At 56.7% G+C, this 15,696-nt stretch overlaps 1 protein-coding gene across 4 annotated transcripts in view; it reads left to right on the top strand.

Moving 5' to 3' along the window:
• Positions 1-9,088, top strand: part of Igf2 (insulin-like growth factor 2) — a 27,439-nt gene extending 18,351 nt beyond the window's left edge. For 2 of the 4 annotated variants that reach the window (XM_013514304.1, XM_013514303.1), the window contains 3 exons: positions 3,725-3,887; positions 5,423-5,580; positions 5,888-9,088. In XM_013514304.1, the coding sequence (XP_013369758.1) occupies positions 3,731-3,887; positions 5,423-5,580; positions 5,888-6,127 (555 nt within the window). In that variant the 5' untranslated portion in view covers positions 3,725-3,730 and the 3' untranslated portion in view covers positions 6,128-9,088. Of the gene's footprint in view, positions 1-1,052; positions 1,074-1,941; positions 2,060-3,724; positions 3,888-5,422; positions 5,581-5,887 lie in introns of those variants that run through there. The other 2 variants (XM_005384193.2, XM_013514305.1) reach the window with 2 other exon arrangements.
• The last annotated feature ends 6,608 nt before the right edge of the window (positions 9,089-15,696 follow it).

Raw genomic sequence — 15,696 nt, 5'->3', positions numbered from 1 at the left:
CCTCCTGGCCCACGCCCGCCCGCACTCGGCCCGCCAGCGCCTCCACCCGGGCTGGCGGCCCCGCGTCGACGTCGTCCGCTGATTGCTGCTAACTCCCGTCCTGGGCGCCGTCGGCGGGGTCGCGCTCCGTCGGGCCTGCGGATTCCCCGCCGTCTCCTCCTTCATCTACCTCAACGCCGGTCCCCGCTTCGCCGGAGGAGGCGGTCCCCCCCGCAGGCAGTCCGGCTTGCAGGCCGCCGGCGTTGTCATCCCCCGCGCTCCCCCCAGCCCTCCCCGGCGCGCACCCCGGGGCCGCTCCCCCTTCTGAGCTGCATCCCGAGCGGCCGCGGCGCCGCCACTCCTTCCCTCCCCCCGAGACCCGGGCTTGCGACGGCCGAGGGCTCCGTCGGCCCAAACCGAGCTGGGCGCCCGCGGCTTGGGTGACGCCTCCACTCCGTCCCGGTCAACACCGTCCCCGGTCCCAGTCCCCGACGTTGCGTCCTTCCCTTAGCTTCTCCTCGACCCGCTATTCTCACCGCGTCCGCGCGGCCCCGGCTTCTCCAACGCCACCTTCCCTGGGCTCCCTCCCGCCCCCCCCAGCTCCTCGCCTCCGACTCCCTCCCCCCTCACTCCCGCCCTCTGCCTTCGCCTACCAAAGTGGATTAATTATACGCTTTCTGTTTCTCTCCGTGCTGTTCTCTCCCGCTGTGAGCCTGCCCGCCTCTCGCTGTCCTCTCTCCTTCTTGCCCTCTCTTTGTCCCCCCCCTTTCACGTTCACTCTGTTTCTCTCACTATCTCTGCCCCCCTCTATCCTTGGTACAACAGCTGACCTCATTTCCCGATACCCTTTCCCCCCCTAAAAGTACAACATCTGGCCCGCCCCAGCCCAAAGACAGCCCGTCCTCCCTACAGAAGCAAAAGAGTCCCCCCCCCAAAAAAAAGCCATCCCCCCGTTCTGCCCCGTCGCACATTCGGCCCCTGCGACCCGGCCAGAGCGGCGCTGGCAGAGGAGTGTCCGGCAGGAGGGCCAACGCCCGCTGTTCGGTTTGCGATAACGCAGCAGGGAGGTGGGCGGCAGCGTCGCCGGCTTCCAGGTAAGCGGCGCGGACCTGCGGGGCTAGGAGGGCAGGCGGGCACGCCGAACGCCTGGCTCTTCCCCCCACCCGCCCAGCCAAGGCCTGGGGTTCGGACGGGGTGGCTGGGCGGGGAGAGGGCTGGGGGCTGGGGTCGGGTTCCCTGCGGGTACCCCTCGCTCTTCCTCGCGCGGTGCAGCGGGAGAGGGGGAGGGGGCGTCGGGAAGCTGCGGGGAGGTGTGTGCAGTCGGCACGGGCGACTTCCTGGTCGGTTTGTGGGTGTGTGTGGGGGGAAGAGAGCGGTGTTTCTGAAAATGCGCGATTTGTGCGGTGCGGGCACAGTCCCCCCAGGGTGTTGGGTAATGAGGAGGGGGGCAGTCTTGGAAGCCCACCCTGGTATGTTGACTTGGTGCCAGCAAGACGGAGAGAGGAAGACGGGGTGGGCGGGGCCAGGAGGGGGGCCGAGTTGGCAAAAGAGTATTGCCAGACGCCACATTTGCAATATATTTCTCCTCCACCCCCTATTTCTCCCCTGTCCCCACTTTTCCAACCAAGAATCTGGGGAAAGGAGCCGGTCTGAGGCTCAGAAGGGCCTGAGAGGGGGCAGCTGTCCTGCCCTTGGCAGAGTGGAAGTTTCCATACGAGGGGCTGGAGAGGAGCCCCCCGCCCCCTATTGTCTTGCCAGAGATGGGCTGGGGGTGCAGGATGAGCCCCCCATGGTACTTTGCTAAGGGATGGTCCAGGACTAGCGATTGGGGGTGCAGGAGAGTAGGGACTGGCTGGAAGGAGGGAGGGGGCGGGGGCAAAGGGGGCGGGAGGAGTGGTCAGCAGCGAGGGGGTGGGGGTAGGGTGGAGCCGGGGCTGGGAGGAGCCGGCTCAGACATAAAAGCGGAGGCACTGACCAGCTTGCAAACTGGACATTAACTTCTCCTGTGAGAGACACCTCCAGCTTCCACCTACTTCTCCTCCTCCTCCTCCAGCCCCAGCGGGCCTCCAGTCCAGTTGAGGTAACCGGGGCTGTGGAGTAAGGACCCAGCTGCCATCCTGCTTCGGCCTGCCTGGTTGCTGAGGGCAACGGCCGAGCCTCCGGCCTGCGCCCCTGCAGCCCGGCCTGCGGCCTCAGCGCCTCGCTTCTCCCCTGAGCCTCCGCCAGCTTCCACCTGGCTCCCTGGCTCCTTCACCTGCTCCTCTTCTCTCCCTGCCCCTCTCCCTCCCTCAGCAGCAGCTTCAGGGCTTGTCCAGGGTCTTCACCTGTCTGCCGTGTCCACATGCCTCCTGGCCATTCGTGGCTTTTTGCTGGCACCCTGGGCTGAACCTGAAGCTGGAGTGGTGGGATTTGTGGAAGGGACTTCGGGGGCCGCAGAGGAGCTGCCCCTTGCAGTGACTGCAGCTGAACGGTCAGCTGGCTGAATTTGCTTGCTCTCAGGAATTGGAAGGAGCAGCAGAGGGGCGGTGGGGTGGCTTAGTCCTGTGGAAGAGGTAGGAGAGGTGGTTTTTGGATCTTTTCATGAAGCTGGCCATGGTTTGTTGAGGAATTGAGTAAGATTGTGTCTTTCTTATTTCCCGCTCCATCTCACATGATTTATTGCATGGGCCTGTGGAGGGAAGTCTGGAGGGCCACCGGCCTGGAGGACTTCATCTTTTGTGGGTTGGGGTAGCCTGCTTATAGTTCAGGTCTTATGTACCTAAAGGAGCTGATTAACTGTTGCCCCAGCTGGCCCTTCAGCCACTCAGCCTATGGATCGGTGTGTTCTACGAGCAGCCCCTCCAGACTGGGCCTGGAGGGACCTGGTACGTGGCCTTTCCGGTGCTCTGACCTGGTCTCTCCAGCTCCTTCTGAGGTGGATGGGGCCGTGGAGGCAATAGGGGCGATGGCGTGATTGTTGTGGAAGGCCTCTGAGGTCTCTGGCCTTGGGTGGTGTGACTTGAGGCCTGTAAAGGGGGTTCTGTGAGTGTTGGTTTGCTAGGGGCAGGCCAGACTGGGAGGGCTGGGTGATTCTGGAGACCAAGGCTCCTGGGACTGCGGGCAGCACAGTTGTGCTAACCATTGGATTCTTTACCTAGCTTGGCTCACACGGGCTGAAGCGGGGAGGCTGGCCTAGCAGGATTCGCCTGCTTTCTCGGGGAGCAGTGGTCCTCCTGGACCTCCCTGCCCAGCTGGGATTGGGGAGGCCAGGGACTGGTCCTCTTGGACATACGTGCTCCCCATAGGCGGAGCTATTTGCCATCTTGGCGGTTGCCTGGGGGCCCCAACAGTGGTAATCGTGCCTTGGGTCTGGCCCCACCCCCATGATGTCACAGGAGGGAGACCAGTCGAGTGTCCAGCGCTGGCCCCTTGGCTGTGGGTGTGACTCCGCTCCTGTAATCATGACGAAGGATTGGTGGTCTCCATTTAATATTACCAGCATATCTTGCAACTTAAAGCTACAGAGCACTTTGCGCGACACCCAAACCTGTCTCTGTTCTCCGGTGGTCCTGTGGCCTGGCCTCAGCAGTTACCATGTGTGCTATTTTTTTAATTAAGATTAAGAAGGAAGCTGGACTTTTAAATTTCAGTTGAATTAGAGAGTAGGAGGTGGCTGAGGACCTGAGGTTGCAGGGGGGGGGGGGGGGGGTGTACCTGGGGACTGGGGCGGGGCCAACTCAAACTGGGCTGTCTCTCTGTCTCCCAGATACCAATGGGGATTTCAATGGGGAAGTCGATGTTGGTGCTACTCACCTTCTTGGCCTTCGCCTCGTGCTGCATTGCTGCTTACCGCCCCAGTGAGACCCTGTGCGGCGGGGAGCTGGTGGACACCCTCCAGTTTGTCTGTGGGGACCGCGGCTTCTATTTCAGTAAGTAACTTAAAGGGGGTGGGCAAGGGAAGAGGAATGCACACAGCAGGTACTCATCAGTGTTGGAGTCAGATCTCCTGGGGCGGTGGCCACGTCCTGTGAAAGGAGATATTCAGAGCCCCCATCAGCGCTGAGATTTGGAGAAGATAAGGTCTCCAGCAGAGACTTACTGAGCACCCACAGTGTCTGGCACACAGGTGCAGAGGGTGGGAGGCCCAAGGCCTCAGTGGGTCCACAGGGCCTCCAAGGGGGGGTGGTCTGAGTTCCTGGTGGGGTGGGCTCAAGTCCCTGCTGCCAAGAACCATGTCCCTTGGGCAGGACTGTGGGCTCTACCTTCTTTTCTGCACGGTGTGAATGTTTCAACAAGGGGCGTGTGTTCATAGATGATCAGATTTGAAATCTGATACACTTAAGATCAATACAAATAAAAGTAAATGTAGTTAGCAGGTAGCAGGGTTGATGACGGACATGCAGCCTCGGGGGAGGAGAGGAGAACCCAGAGCCCTGCCGTCAAAACTCCATGTGTTTGGGGTCTCCACTGCATTGTGGGGTACCCACCTGCTTTGACTGTGTCTCACAATTCTCTCTTGATCTTCCAGCCTGGGGGGCTGGGGTGGGCTCCTTGCTCCCAGAAGAGAGGAGCTAGAGGGACATGCCCAGGCGGGGTTGGAGGAGGAGGAGGGGCATCAGGAACAGAACAGTGACTTCTCTTGCTGGCATGTACCTCCTTGTCTTCTCTACCTGGCACTCGCCATGTGGCCTCCTCCTCCACAGCCTCTACTTACGCATCTGTGAAACGGGCTCACAAGATATACCTACATTTCCGACTTCTCTCTGAAAAGTACTCCTGCTGCTGGATGCCCTGAAGCCCTTGCTGCCCTGGCCTCTCTTGTGTTCTCCCTCTCATCTGCCTCCTTGGCGGGGCAGGACGTGGCACTGCAGGTTCCGTGCTGTTGGTCCTTGCTGAAGGAGTCGCTCCCTTGAACTGGGCTTTCCTAAGAGGAGAGCTGGGCCAAGCCCACTAATGGGACCCCCAGCTGGGGGTCCCTGCCCCTCCTCCCACCACTGATGACACCTGCCCAAAGTGACTGTCCTCCCAGCCAAGCCTCAGACCTGAGTGCCGTGGGGGAGAGGAGAAAGACGGGAGAAGAGAAGGGAGTGGTTAATGCGACTCCTCACTCCTCCCCTCCCGTCTTGTTCTCTCCTGCCCTATCCTCCCTGTCTCAACGCTTGGGGACATGGGCCCCTCCAGGTTGTGGGCTTGCTCTCGGCTGGGCACCCAAGTCGAGGGACCGCACGTGTGGGGCCAGGCTCTTTGCTGGGCTCACGAACCCCACCTATGTTCCAGACCACCTCCAGCACAGTCCCTGGGAATTCACATCCGAGGCAGGACGCACCAGAGGCCAGAGGCCGGTTCTGCAGCATGCCCCTTCCATCTCTGTCCTTTCCGCCTGCCCTGTAGGGTGACCAGGGCCTAGACTGGGTGGCCTCCCTGGGTGGCTTTGATGAGCACTGACTGTGACTTTATCCTCTGGGACCTCCAGGCAGACCCGCAAGCCGTGTGAGCCGTCGCAGCCGTGGCATTGTTGAAGAGTGCTGCTTCCGCAGCTGCGACCTGGCCCTTCTGGAGACTTACTGTGCCACCCCCGCCAAGTCCGAGAGGGACGTGTCATCCTCTCCGACCGTGCTTCCGGTGAGGCTCTGGACCTTTCCCCTCTTCCTAGAAGTGAGGGATAGGATGTTAGGTGTATCTCCCAGTAGATGGGATCTCTTAGTTAAGGGACAAGGACATAGCCGGTTTTAGCTTGAAGTACAATGGAAGGCAGTCCCACTTGTGCTCTTAGCCAGTGGCCTCCCTCCCTGTGGATGTTGACTGCATTGAATGGGCTGGCAGGGTGTAAGTGTAAGGGTCTCCAGGCCAGGTCACTGTGAGGTCCAGGAAGGTGGCTTTGGTGGTGCAGCCTATGAGACTGATCTGTTGATTGCTTCTTCTTTCCCAGGACAATTTCCCCAGATACCCCGTGGGCAAGTTTTTCCAATATGACACCTGGAGACAAACTACTCAGCGCCTGCGCAGAGGTCTGCCTGCCCTCCTGCGTGCCCGCCGGGGTCGCAAGCTCTCCAGAGAGCTTGAAGCATTCAGAGAGGCCAAGCGTCATCATCCCCTGACCGTCCTGACCTCCAAAGACCCCGCCCACGGGGATGATACCTCTTCGGAGAAGTCCAGCAACCAGAAGTGAGCTAAATTGTTGTAATTCTGCAATGTGTACCATCGCGTCGTGACCTCCTCTTGAGCAGGGACATTTCCATCACATCCCACCTCTAAGATCTCTTGGTTCTGTTTCCACCCCAATGGTTTCCCTGACCCCAGCCCCTGTGCCCCGCCTCCCCACATCAGGGTGCTCCCCTGGCCCCACTCCACCGGGCTGAGGGAGTCAGAGCAACATCTTCAAAGACAAAATCAATTGGATTTAAACATCCCCCACAAACACCCTCTCTAAATTACCCCCCAAGTTCTACATGCACAGCAAAACAATTGGAAAAGCCCCCTTAAAACTAATTGGCGTTTCAGAAACACTAAGTAGCCTTTAAAAAAAAAAAAAAAAAAAAAACTGAGAAATTAATTGGCTGAAAAGATACTAAAAAGGAATTGGCTTAGAAACAATTGGAAAAGTAAAGGGATTTGGCACACCCTTCCCCCTTCCTTCTTCCTCCTCCGGACCTTGAATCACCTGCTTTGGACTTAGGTCCCTGAACCAGCAAGGGGAAGGAAGGGGGCCCAAAAGTTTGCAGGCGGGCATGCCATTGCTTCTGCACCATCACCTAGTCGTTGCCTTTGAGCATTTTAATGTTGGCTGCCTAAGAACAGCGGCCACCAGACTTGTTCCTCACCCACTTTCCATCTCAGGAGCCATCAGGGAATTGGGCGGAGTTGACCTATTGAGATCAAAGGAGGAGAGCAGCATGAAAACCCATATCCTTAAAGATAAGTTTTAACAGGCAGTAACCTCCACCCCCTAAATTCTTATACCTCAGTCCCTATCCTAGAAAGCACACATTTATCCCTATAGGCACACAAACACACTCACATACATGCAACATGTGCCCACATGTACATGTGCACCCATCCCACATACCTTCACACATACACATACTCACACACGCACACACACACACACACACACACACACACACACACACACACACATAATTGGAAAGCAATAAAAAAAAAAGCAGCCCTCACTGCTGACCCACATTGTACTGATCGGGCAGAGTTCCATCCCAAATTCTCTCAGCTGTTTTCATGGTCTGCATTCCCGTGAATCACCATGCTCCCAGATTCCGCCAGCACTGATACCTACCCAGAGTGGGGAATGAGTTTGGCCAGATCAGAGATGGTGTTAGCAAGCAAGGCATGCTTTGCAGTAGCCTGCCCCTGACTGTGCTCCTGGGAGAAAGATCTGGGGATCCCCCGCCCTGAGCACCAGAGGATCATTTTTGCCCTGATAGTGGGGAGTGTGGGAAGTCTGGCGGTTGGAGGGGTGGGTGGGGGGCAGTGGGGGCTGGGTGGGGGGAGCTCTGGGGTAGAAAGTGTTCTGGGAGATTTTGGATGGAAGAATCAGGAGGAGAAACGGCTAAATTTGCAGAATTACGGAGAGAAATCAGGAGCCCAAATTTTACATCAATTGGTCCATTTCCCCCTTTGTTTCTTGGGGCATATTTCCTTTTTTTTTTTTTTTCTTTTTTATTTTACTATCACTTAGCTTTTTATGCGCTCACAATCAAATTATACCCATCCCCTATGTAACAGGGGAGCAGTGACCCAAGTAACGTGCGCAAAGCCATTTATGCCAGCATCATGTCCTGCTCTCCGCCATTTATCGCCCTTTGATTTTTAATCTGTTCCTGTCGCTTGGATTGAGTTGAGAGTGGGGCCTCCACAGGGTATCGGCCACAGTACCCTGCAGAGAAGTCAGGGGAATTGAGAAGGGCGCTGCCTGGTCTGGCTTCTGGGGATGGTGGCTTAGTCCCCAGAAGTTTTGAGGGGTGGAGGAGGGGCTGGGAGGTGTCTCCCCAGGTGTCAGGAAGGTGCTCGGAGGCCACAGAGATGGGGCCCTCGGTTGGCCTGCAGCCAGTCGAGGGGGAAGGGGCTATGGATGTGTGAGCAGAGAGACTCCATCGGGCAGGAGCAAGTGGTCGCCTTCCACACACTTGAGGAACCCTCCCCCCCCTTCAGTGATACCTTGTCCACCCCTCAGCACCTGCCTTGTCCCCAGGAGGTCTGGCGCTCTGCAGAGCCTCCTTTGGGCAGAGCGGGGTGAGGCCAGGGAGTTGGGAAAGCCAGGAGGCTTTGAGCCTGCAGAGCACGAGAGCTGGCCATTGAGTGGGGTCACTTCGGCCCCGAGGCCTGTGGGTCTGGCAATGCCATGGCAGCCACACCGTGGTGCCTAGGACTGTGCAGGGAACCGGGCGGCTGGGTGGTTGTCTACCTCACCCCCACCTTTTTGCCCCCAGTGCAGCCCCCCTGCATGAGGTCTGACTAGCAATTTAGAGGCCCAAGGCTTCTGGGTCCTAGTGACGGGGCTGGCATGACCCTGGGGGCGGTACATGTCAGTCCAGCACCGCACGGAGGGCCCCTTAGCAAGCAGCTGGAGAATGGGCCATTCGGAACATTGGATAGAAACCCAAAGAGCAAAACTGTCAGAATTGGAGAACACAGATGAATTGGCATGAGATCCAAAAGACTTCGAGGCACCCTAAATTACCTGCCCATTCTTCTGGATACCCACCCACGCAGTATTTTTTGCCTCAGTGGGCTGGGTACTCCTGGGGCGCTTGTCACTGCCCTCTGTGTCCCAAATTTTACAGCTCTCCAAGGTCACCACTATCTTGACCCAGGCACCTGTCTGGCCTCCGTGCCCTGGTGTGGCCCTCCATCTTGTCTCTTCCCCGTGTCCCTACTCCCACAATGTCTTCAGCGGGACCGTCCTCTTGGGTCCCCCTTTCACCATCACCTGAAGACCCCCCACGCGTTGGACACCAATTGTCACCTGTGTCGCTGTGTCTGTCCATCTCGCCACAGCTGTGTCCACCTCAACTTAACTCCTTTAACATGCTCATATTTCCGGCAAAACCCAATGCATGGGTTTTGTCTTTAACTTGTTAATGCTCGCAATTTTAATAAAGCATTTAAAATACTATTTTCTGAGTTCTTTCTCTTGGGTATGGGATTGAGGCAGGGAGGCTGGGCACCTGGGACAGCAGGGCGGGGACGGGGGAGGCTTCAGAGGTGTGGGCCCTTTGGCCTCTTGGACTCAGCGCAGGGACCTGAGATCACGGAAGAGCTCCCGTGTGAAGCTGGGGGGATCTGAGACAATTTTGTCTCAAAGATTGGGGACCCTAGGGGAGGAGGGGCATGTGGTGGGGGGTTTCCTTTGCCAAGGAAAGAGCCCACTGGCCTTGATGCCAGCCCCAGGGCCTGTTTCTCTGAACCTTAGGCTGGGGCTAGGCTGCTCCTGGGAGGCTGTGGACACCATCCATAGCAGTCACCGGACATGAGATCCTGTGCTAGTTACCTGGGATGGTTCCCCACCACCGGTCTCTCTCCCTGCAAGATGGAGGCTTCCCTATATTCCCGCCCATCAGGTGCTATAGACAGAGATGAGACTGTGCCCACCTGCTCAGCCGTGCTAGTCTCTGACCTTAGTGGTCACTGAGCACAAGAGGAGGGTGAGGGGGCACACAGATGCTTGAGGCTTGGCCTTTTCCCTCTGTCCCCTGACTAGCTCATTTCCGCCCCCACCACCCTCATCAGCAGATCTGCTCGGCCCACCCCATTGTGGGAGGGGCCCTGGAAGCGGGGAGGAAGGAGGACTTTGATGTTCTCAGGGCCTTTGGCATTGGGAAGGTCTCTCACCCTGGAACCTGGGGATTCTGCCCTTTCCTGAATCTTCATATCTTTGCATTTGCTGTTCCCTAATTTTTAGCATTTCTCGATGGGAGGCACTGGGCTGTGACCCAGGCCTCTAGGGCCTGGAGTGGCATCCACGGGGCAGCCTTGCCTCCCACACACCCCAAGAACTACTCTGAGCGATTTGGGGAGCTGTGATCAGAGCAGGCTGCCTGGGGGAGAAAGATTTGTGCTTGTAGATGAAGGGGGCTGTGGGGGGTCAGAAAATAGCAAATGGGATGTGGAAGGCATAACTAGGGGCGTTCCCAGCTGCACAAGGGCAAAGCAAGAGTGAGGCCTAAGCTATACATTGGTGCCGGTGGGCCCAGAGGGTCCAGGGCCCAAGTGGTATTGCCTGACTCCCCAGGGGGCTGCCCTGAGACCCTCTGCCTCTGGTGTGGGGACTGCTTTTCTCTGCCCACCCCAGAGGCAGATGCAGTTTCTTCGCTGCCAGAACCCCCTAAAGGCCCCCTGAAGTTCTGCCTTATCCCTCTCAGCTGTGCAGCTTCCTAGGACCTTCCCAGGGTCTTTGGGTTCCAGCCTCTAACCCCTATCCCCCTACCTGCTCAAGGTTACCTCAGTACTGGCCTTCTCAGTACCCCACACCCCTCCATCTCTCCCTGCCCCCAGGCCTTCCTGACCTTCCTGGCCTTCCTCGTCCTCAGTGTAATCTGGCTCCATACCCACTCCCCAGTGGCACATGTTCCCTAAGACCCCCATGACCTCCCCTGATCTTCCTAAAGTCTTGGGCATACCTGACTCCTCTGCCCCATTCGGGTTATCCCCCACTTTGCAGTAGCCCTCTCAGGGTTGCCTGTCTCCCACCGGCCCAGCCTCATTTAAGAGAATGCTCCAGGGGCCCTCAGACCCTATGCTGTCACTTCCTCCTGCTCTGGAAATTCTGTTTATACCAGAAGCATCACCTATCCGTCCATGCGCCCCCCCAACTCATCCACTCACCCACCCACACATTCATCCATCCTAATATACATCTTGTTACCCATCCATCGCCCGTCCTCCATCTATTACCCACCTCTCCCCAGACCTAGGTGGGTACTGCTCGTGTGCAGGATGCCCCAGGCTGGGAAAGGCCAAGTATTGCGAGGTGTTGAGGTGCTCTTTTAAGCTGCATAGGGCTCATGGAGAAGTTGGCACTGAAGCAGAGACCCACAGGGAGTGAAGAGAGAGAGGGATAGGGGAAGAGCACCCCTTGAGGGGGCTGCAACATGAATGGGACTGGGAGTGTTCAGCCATGCTCCAAGGGTTGAGGAGGGCTACAGCAGCGGGAGACGACTGGTGTGGGTGAAGAGATCAGAGCCCCAGTGGGGCCGTGCCACAAAGGCCTCGGCTGTTCACAAACACAGACTCCTCTTGCAGTGAGTTCAGTGCTGGCCCTCAGAAAGAAATGTCCACATGCTGACCCCTGGGGCCTGCCAGTGTGACCTTATTTAGAGAAAGGGTCTTCACAGATGTGGAAGACGAGGTCTTCTTGGGTTTAGGATGGTTTTAACAAATGACAGACGTCTCCACTCTGAATTGATTGGCAGAACTATGAGAGAGTGCACCAGCCCCTCAGGCCATACTCCACGTGGGCTAGAGTGATGGGCTTGGGGCCTACTGCTTAGAGGCGTCTGTGGCTTCCACGGGCCACTGGGTAAAGTCCAGACCCTGGCCAGGCTTTCCCTCATTCCTCAGCGGCATTATGTCTTGCCTTTCTCCTGGCTGTACCACTGCCCCTCCACCATCTCCCCTCCCATACTGGCTGCTGTCTCCCCCAGACCCTAGGGTACCTGTCCACACCCTGGGAACTCCTGCACACCCTTTCTGCTCTCTGTTCAGTCCTGCCCTCTTCCCCAGGTGTCAGGGCTCCTCCTATGTAAACAGCAATCTGCATTTAGCCACTGTCCCTTTTCCCCAGAGATGCCAGTAGCCATGGACACAGACGCTTGCCCTCAGTACCTCCCCAAGACTGTCGAGACTCTGCAGCCCTCAGAGCAGAGCCTGTCTCTGGAGATACCACAGCACCCGGGACTAAGGACAACCCTCTCTGTCCTGCCATTCGGGCCCCTCCCTCAAGGGTAAATCCCAGCCTTCCACAGCCTCCTATTGGAACGCGCACCTGGCCCTGCTCACATCCTTGAGTGACCTATGTCCACCTGCTGGCCAGGGTCTCCACCCTTCCTGGCTGCCCAGGCCTGGTACCTGGTGGCTGCTTCTGCACAGGTGTGGCCAGGCCAGGGGCAGCTGGGCCTGGGGTGGGGTCCCCAGGCTGACAGCACCCCAAGCCTGGCCTCTACCTGCTCTGCAGGGCTCCAGTCCTGCCCAGCCCCCTCCTGGCCCAGCGGCCACGGCCTCAGGCCTCATTAGCGCAGCCTCCAGCCTCTCCCGCTCCCAGCCCAGCCAGCCCAGGCCTCTGCCGGCCAGAAACCAAAGAGAAAATGCCTGTTTATGCCAGTTATGCCGAAAGCAAAACAGTTTGTGGTTTGTGACCCAAATTTTTTGCCTTTTTTTTTCAGAACATAACAAAGCCCAAGACAACTCCCTCCCCACCCCCAGCCCTCCCCCTAGGCAGACAGAAACGATGTGTTTACACTGGCTGTAGCACATTCCGACCGGTCAGCCCTCTCCCAGCACAGTCCCCTCACACTGGGCCCTGGGCAGTTGGGGAAGGGGCCACTAGGCTGCAGTGGGGAAAGGCTAGGAATGGGGAGGGCTTGTTTCTTCTGTGGGGCACGGGCTACTGACCAAGTGCATCCTGAGGGCTGGGAGTATTGGGGTGCATATCCATCTGGGAGCTGCAGTGGGCACTCTACCCCACCCTAGAAAGGGACCCTTGTCCTCAACTGTCCCCTCCAAGGAGCCCCTCCCACATCCGTCTTCTGTCCCAAGCACCCACCTCTGCTTCAAGAGGACAGGTGCCTAGACCTACAGGTTGATGGGCCTCCCACTTGCTGCCTCCCCATGCACTGCGCCCCATTATCCCCTCTGCCTTACTTAAGGCCCACAGTGCCCTGGCTCAGCTGGCCATGGAGCACGGAATGGGCACGTCCTCTGTCATGGGAACCCAGCAGCCCCAGAAGGACCTTGTCAGCGGGGTAGCAGGCATAGAGCAGATGGTTCTGGACTGTACCCCAATACTCCACGGCACCCTAGCAGATGGCTAGGTGGAGACTTGGGTGTCTGCTAGAGTCCAGTGGGGAGCATGGAGGGCCCTGAGGTGAGGGAGTGGGCCTCCCACCTTCAGACCGTGCCCAGGCACTGGCCTTCCAGGGAGATAGGAAAAAGTATATACCTTTGCTTCCCTGGGCACGTCAGAGTACATGGGCCTCACACCAACCCCGCTGTGTCCTTCCTGCTCCTCCTCCATAGGTCTGGTCTTTCCTATTGTTCTTCATCTGTGTACACGTCCATGCCACCAAGGGTGCTGCCTGGGAGCCAGGGCCTCAAAGGAAAGTTGCTCAGCCAAGCAGCTCCTGTGGAATCCTGGGAGGCCAGAAACACTAGCTCACCAGGGGGATGGGAGCAGGATTAGGAGGACCACCCAGGATCCCCCGTCGTGCCTCTGGAGGGTGTGCAGGAGCTAGAAAGACATGGAGAGCCGGAAAGGTGTTTCAGCAGGGGGAACCACATAACAGTTTCAGGACTACTGGAGTACAAAGGGCTCAGGAGCTGAGCCAAGAAGCTGAACTTGACCTTACATGGGCTCTAGGCAGCTAAGAAGGGCTCTGGGGCAGAGTGGAGGGGAGTGAGCCACTCAGAGACATACTGTAGAGAAGCAGTCTAAGTGTAGGGGGCGTTGGAGCCCCAGAGAGTTGGGAGTGTTGGTGGAGGGGTGCAGGGTGGGGAGTAGGGGAGGTGCTTCAGGTGGGAGGAGTGAAGTGTAGCCTGACAGCATTGCATGCACAGTGGCGGGGGGGGGGGGGTGTCCTTCCAATCCCTGGTCCCCCAACAGGAAGGAGTAGAGAGGCAGGAGTGCAGCCACCTCAGGCCCGGGGGCCCTGGAGGCTATCCGGTTGTGCCTACTGCCAGGCTGGCAGGCTCCCCGCTCCTGGCTGGGAGCATCATTTTTTGGGAAGGTCTGGCCCGTACCTCTGCTTCCCCCTCCCCGGGCCTTGTCATCCCTGGCCTCCCCTCGATCAGGAACAGATGTGCCTCTGAGCAGGAATTCTAGCTATTTGGTTAGCCAGCCACTCGCAGGGAGTTTCTGATAAGGCAAATTGGGTCTCTGCAGAGTGGAGAGGGAGTGGAGGCGGAGGAGAGAAGACACCGTGCCCAGCCCCCACCTTCCCCCTGCTGAGGACTCCCCCCAACCAGGTCCCTGGCCCAGCTCCAGAGGCTTCTCCTGACATCATTGCTGGAGTGGAAAAGGGGCTGTAGGTCCCCACAGGTGGCCATGGCCAGAGGCTTGGAGAGTGTCCCCCACCCTGGACCTAGGATCAGAGATTGGCAGGAGGGAAAGAGAGGAGCCCTAAGGCCCTCTGTGAAGATGAAGCTGCCACTGCCCTCCCTAGCACTATGCCCTTGGTGTACAGCTTGGCGTGGGGACCCTCTACAACACCTGGGACTGAGTGATTGCCTTCCTGCCAGGGGTCCTTCCTTTTTTTTGGACATGAATGAACATCTAGAATCATGATGTCATATGAAGTTTCATCCTGGCCCTCAGGATAACCGCAGTGAAATTGAAGATAATACATTATTATATATATAGCCAAAAGCAGGGTCGTGTAGGTAACCAGGCCAACACCTTACAGAGTCCTGCGCTGGTCCTCTCCCCTCAGTTCTCTCCCACTACAGGTAGCTGGCACTTAGCCATGCTCTGGTGGGTTGTACAGTGGGCCAGCCTTGCTTAGAGTTTCAAGGAGGTGCATTCCAGAATCATTCACTCAGATCTGCTACTCTGGATTCCTGGTTCTCTGCATCCTAGAACAATATCTTGTTTCTATTCTGTCTATTGTTTTAGCCTGCTGGGACCATTGTTGAATTCAATTTCTTCTTTCAGCCCTTGGCTTATGCTCCCAGGCTTGGACTTCAAAACCTAGAATAGTACCTAGGACAGAGTAGGAACTCAGTGTGGACTTCACAAATGAATGGGTGGATGTGTAGATAAATACATTAATGTGTGGATAAATAGGTAGATGGATGGACAGATGCATAGAGAGAGAGAGAGAGAGACAGAGAGACAGAGAGACAGAGAGAGATAGATGCATGAATGTGGAAGGAAGATAGCATGGATGTGTGAACGCCAACTGCACATGAAGAAGTATACATGTTGGTTCTCATTTGACATAGTTCTAGTGAGAAATGAGGGAAGACAGCAAGAGACTGTAATTTATCGAACGGCTGTTCTCATAGGAAGTCTGTGTGCTAACTCAGGTTATAACACATCCTGTTTTTAGGGTCTGGGACATCACAAAAGTTGAAAGAACTAGTTGATTAAATGCAATGTAAAGTGAACATCTACCTGGAAATTATCTCTGGAGGACCTTGAAAATCTGAACATGTTGATAAACACACGCCACTTGAAAGTTACAAAATTCTCCAGAAAAAGGCACAGGGCCCCGTAAGTTTTATGGACAAGGTTTTTTTTTTCCTCAGGATCATTCCTCTACTATACAGAATGTTTCAAACATAGATGGACAAAATTCTAACTTGTTTGCTGTGTTAATGTAACCATGATACCAAAACCCAATCACGATAACACCTAAAAGGAAAATCTATACTTCAAGGTTATATGTGAAGACAGATGCAAAAATTGTCAGTAAAGAAATTAGCAAATGAAATTCAGAAATGTACTAAATTAAAGTAACAATACACCATGACCAAGTAGAGTTGGCTTCCAGGAATGCGAGTGTGACTCAA

Source organism: Chinchilla lanigera, unplaced genomic scaffold (genome assembly GCF_000276665.1).
Source record: "Chinchilla lanigera isolate Chin_1 unplaced genomic scaffold, ChiLan1.0 scaffold00021, whole genome shotgun sequence".
NCBI classification, from domain to species: Eukaryota; Metazoa; Chordata; class Mammalia; order Rodentia; family Chinchillidae; genus Chinchilla; species Chinchilla lanigera.
The sequence above is the reverse complement of the archived record's forward strand: the minus strand, read 5'-3'. Positions and strand labels throughout refer to the sequence as shown.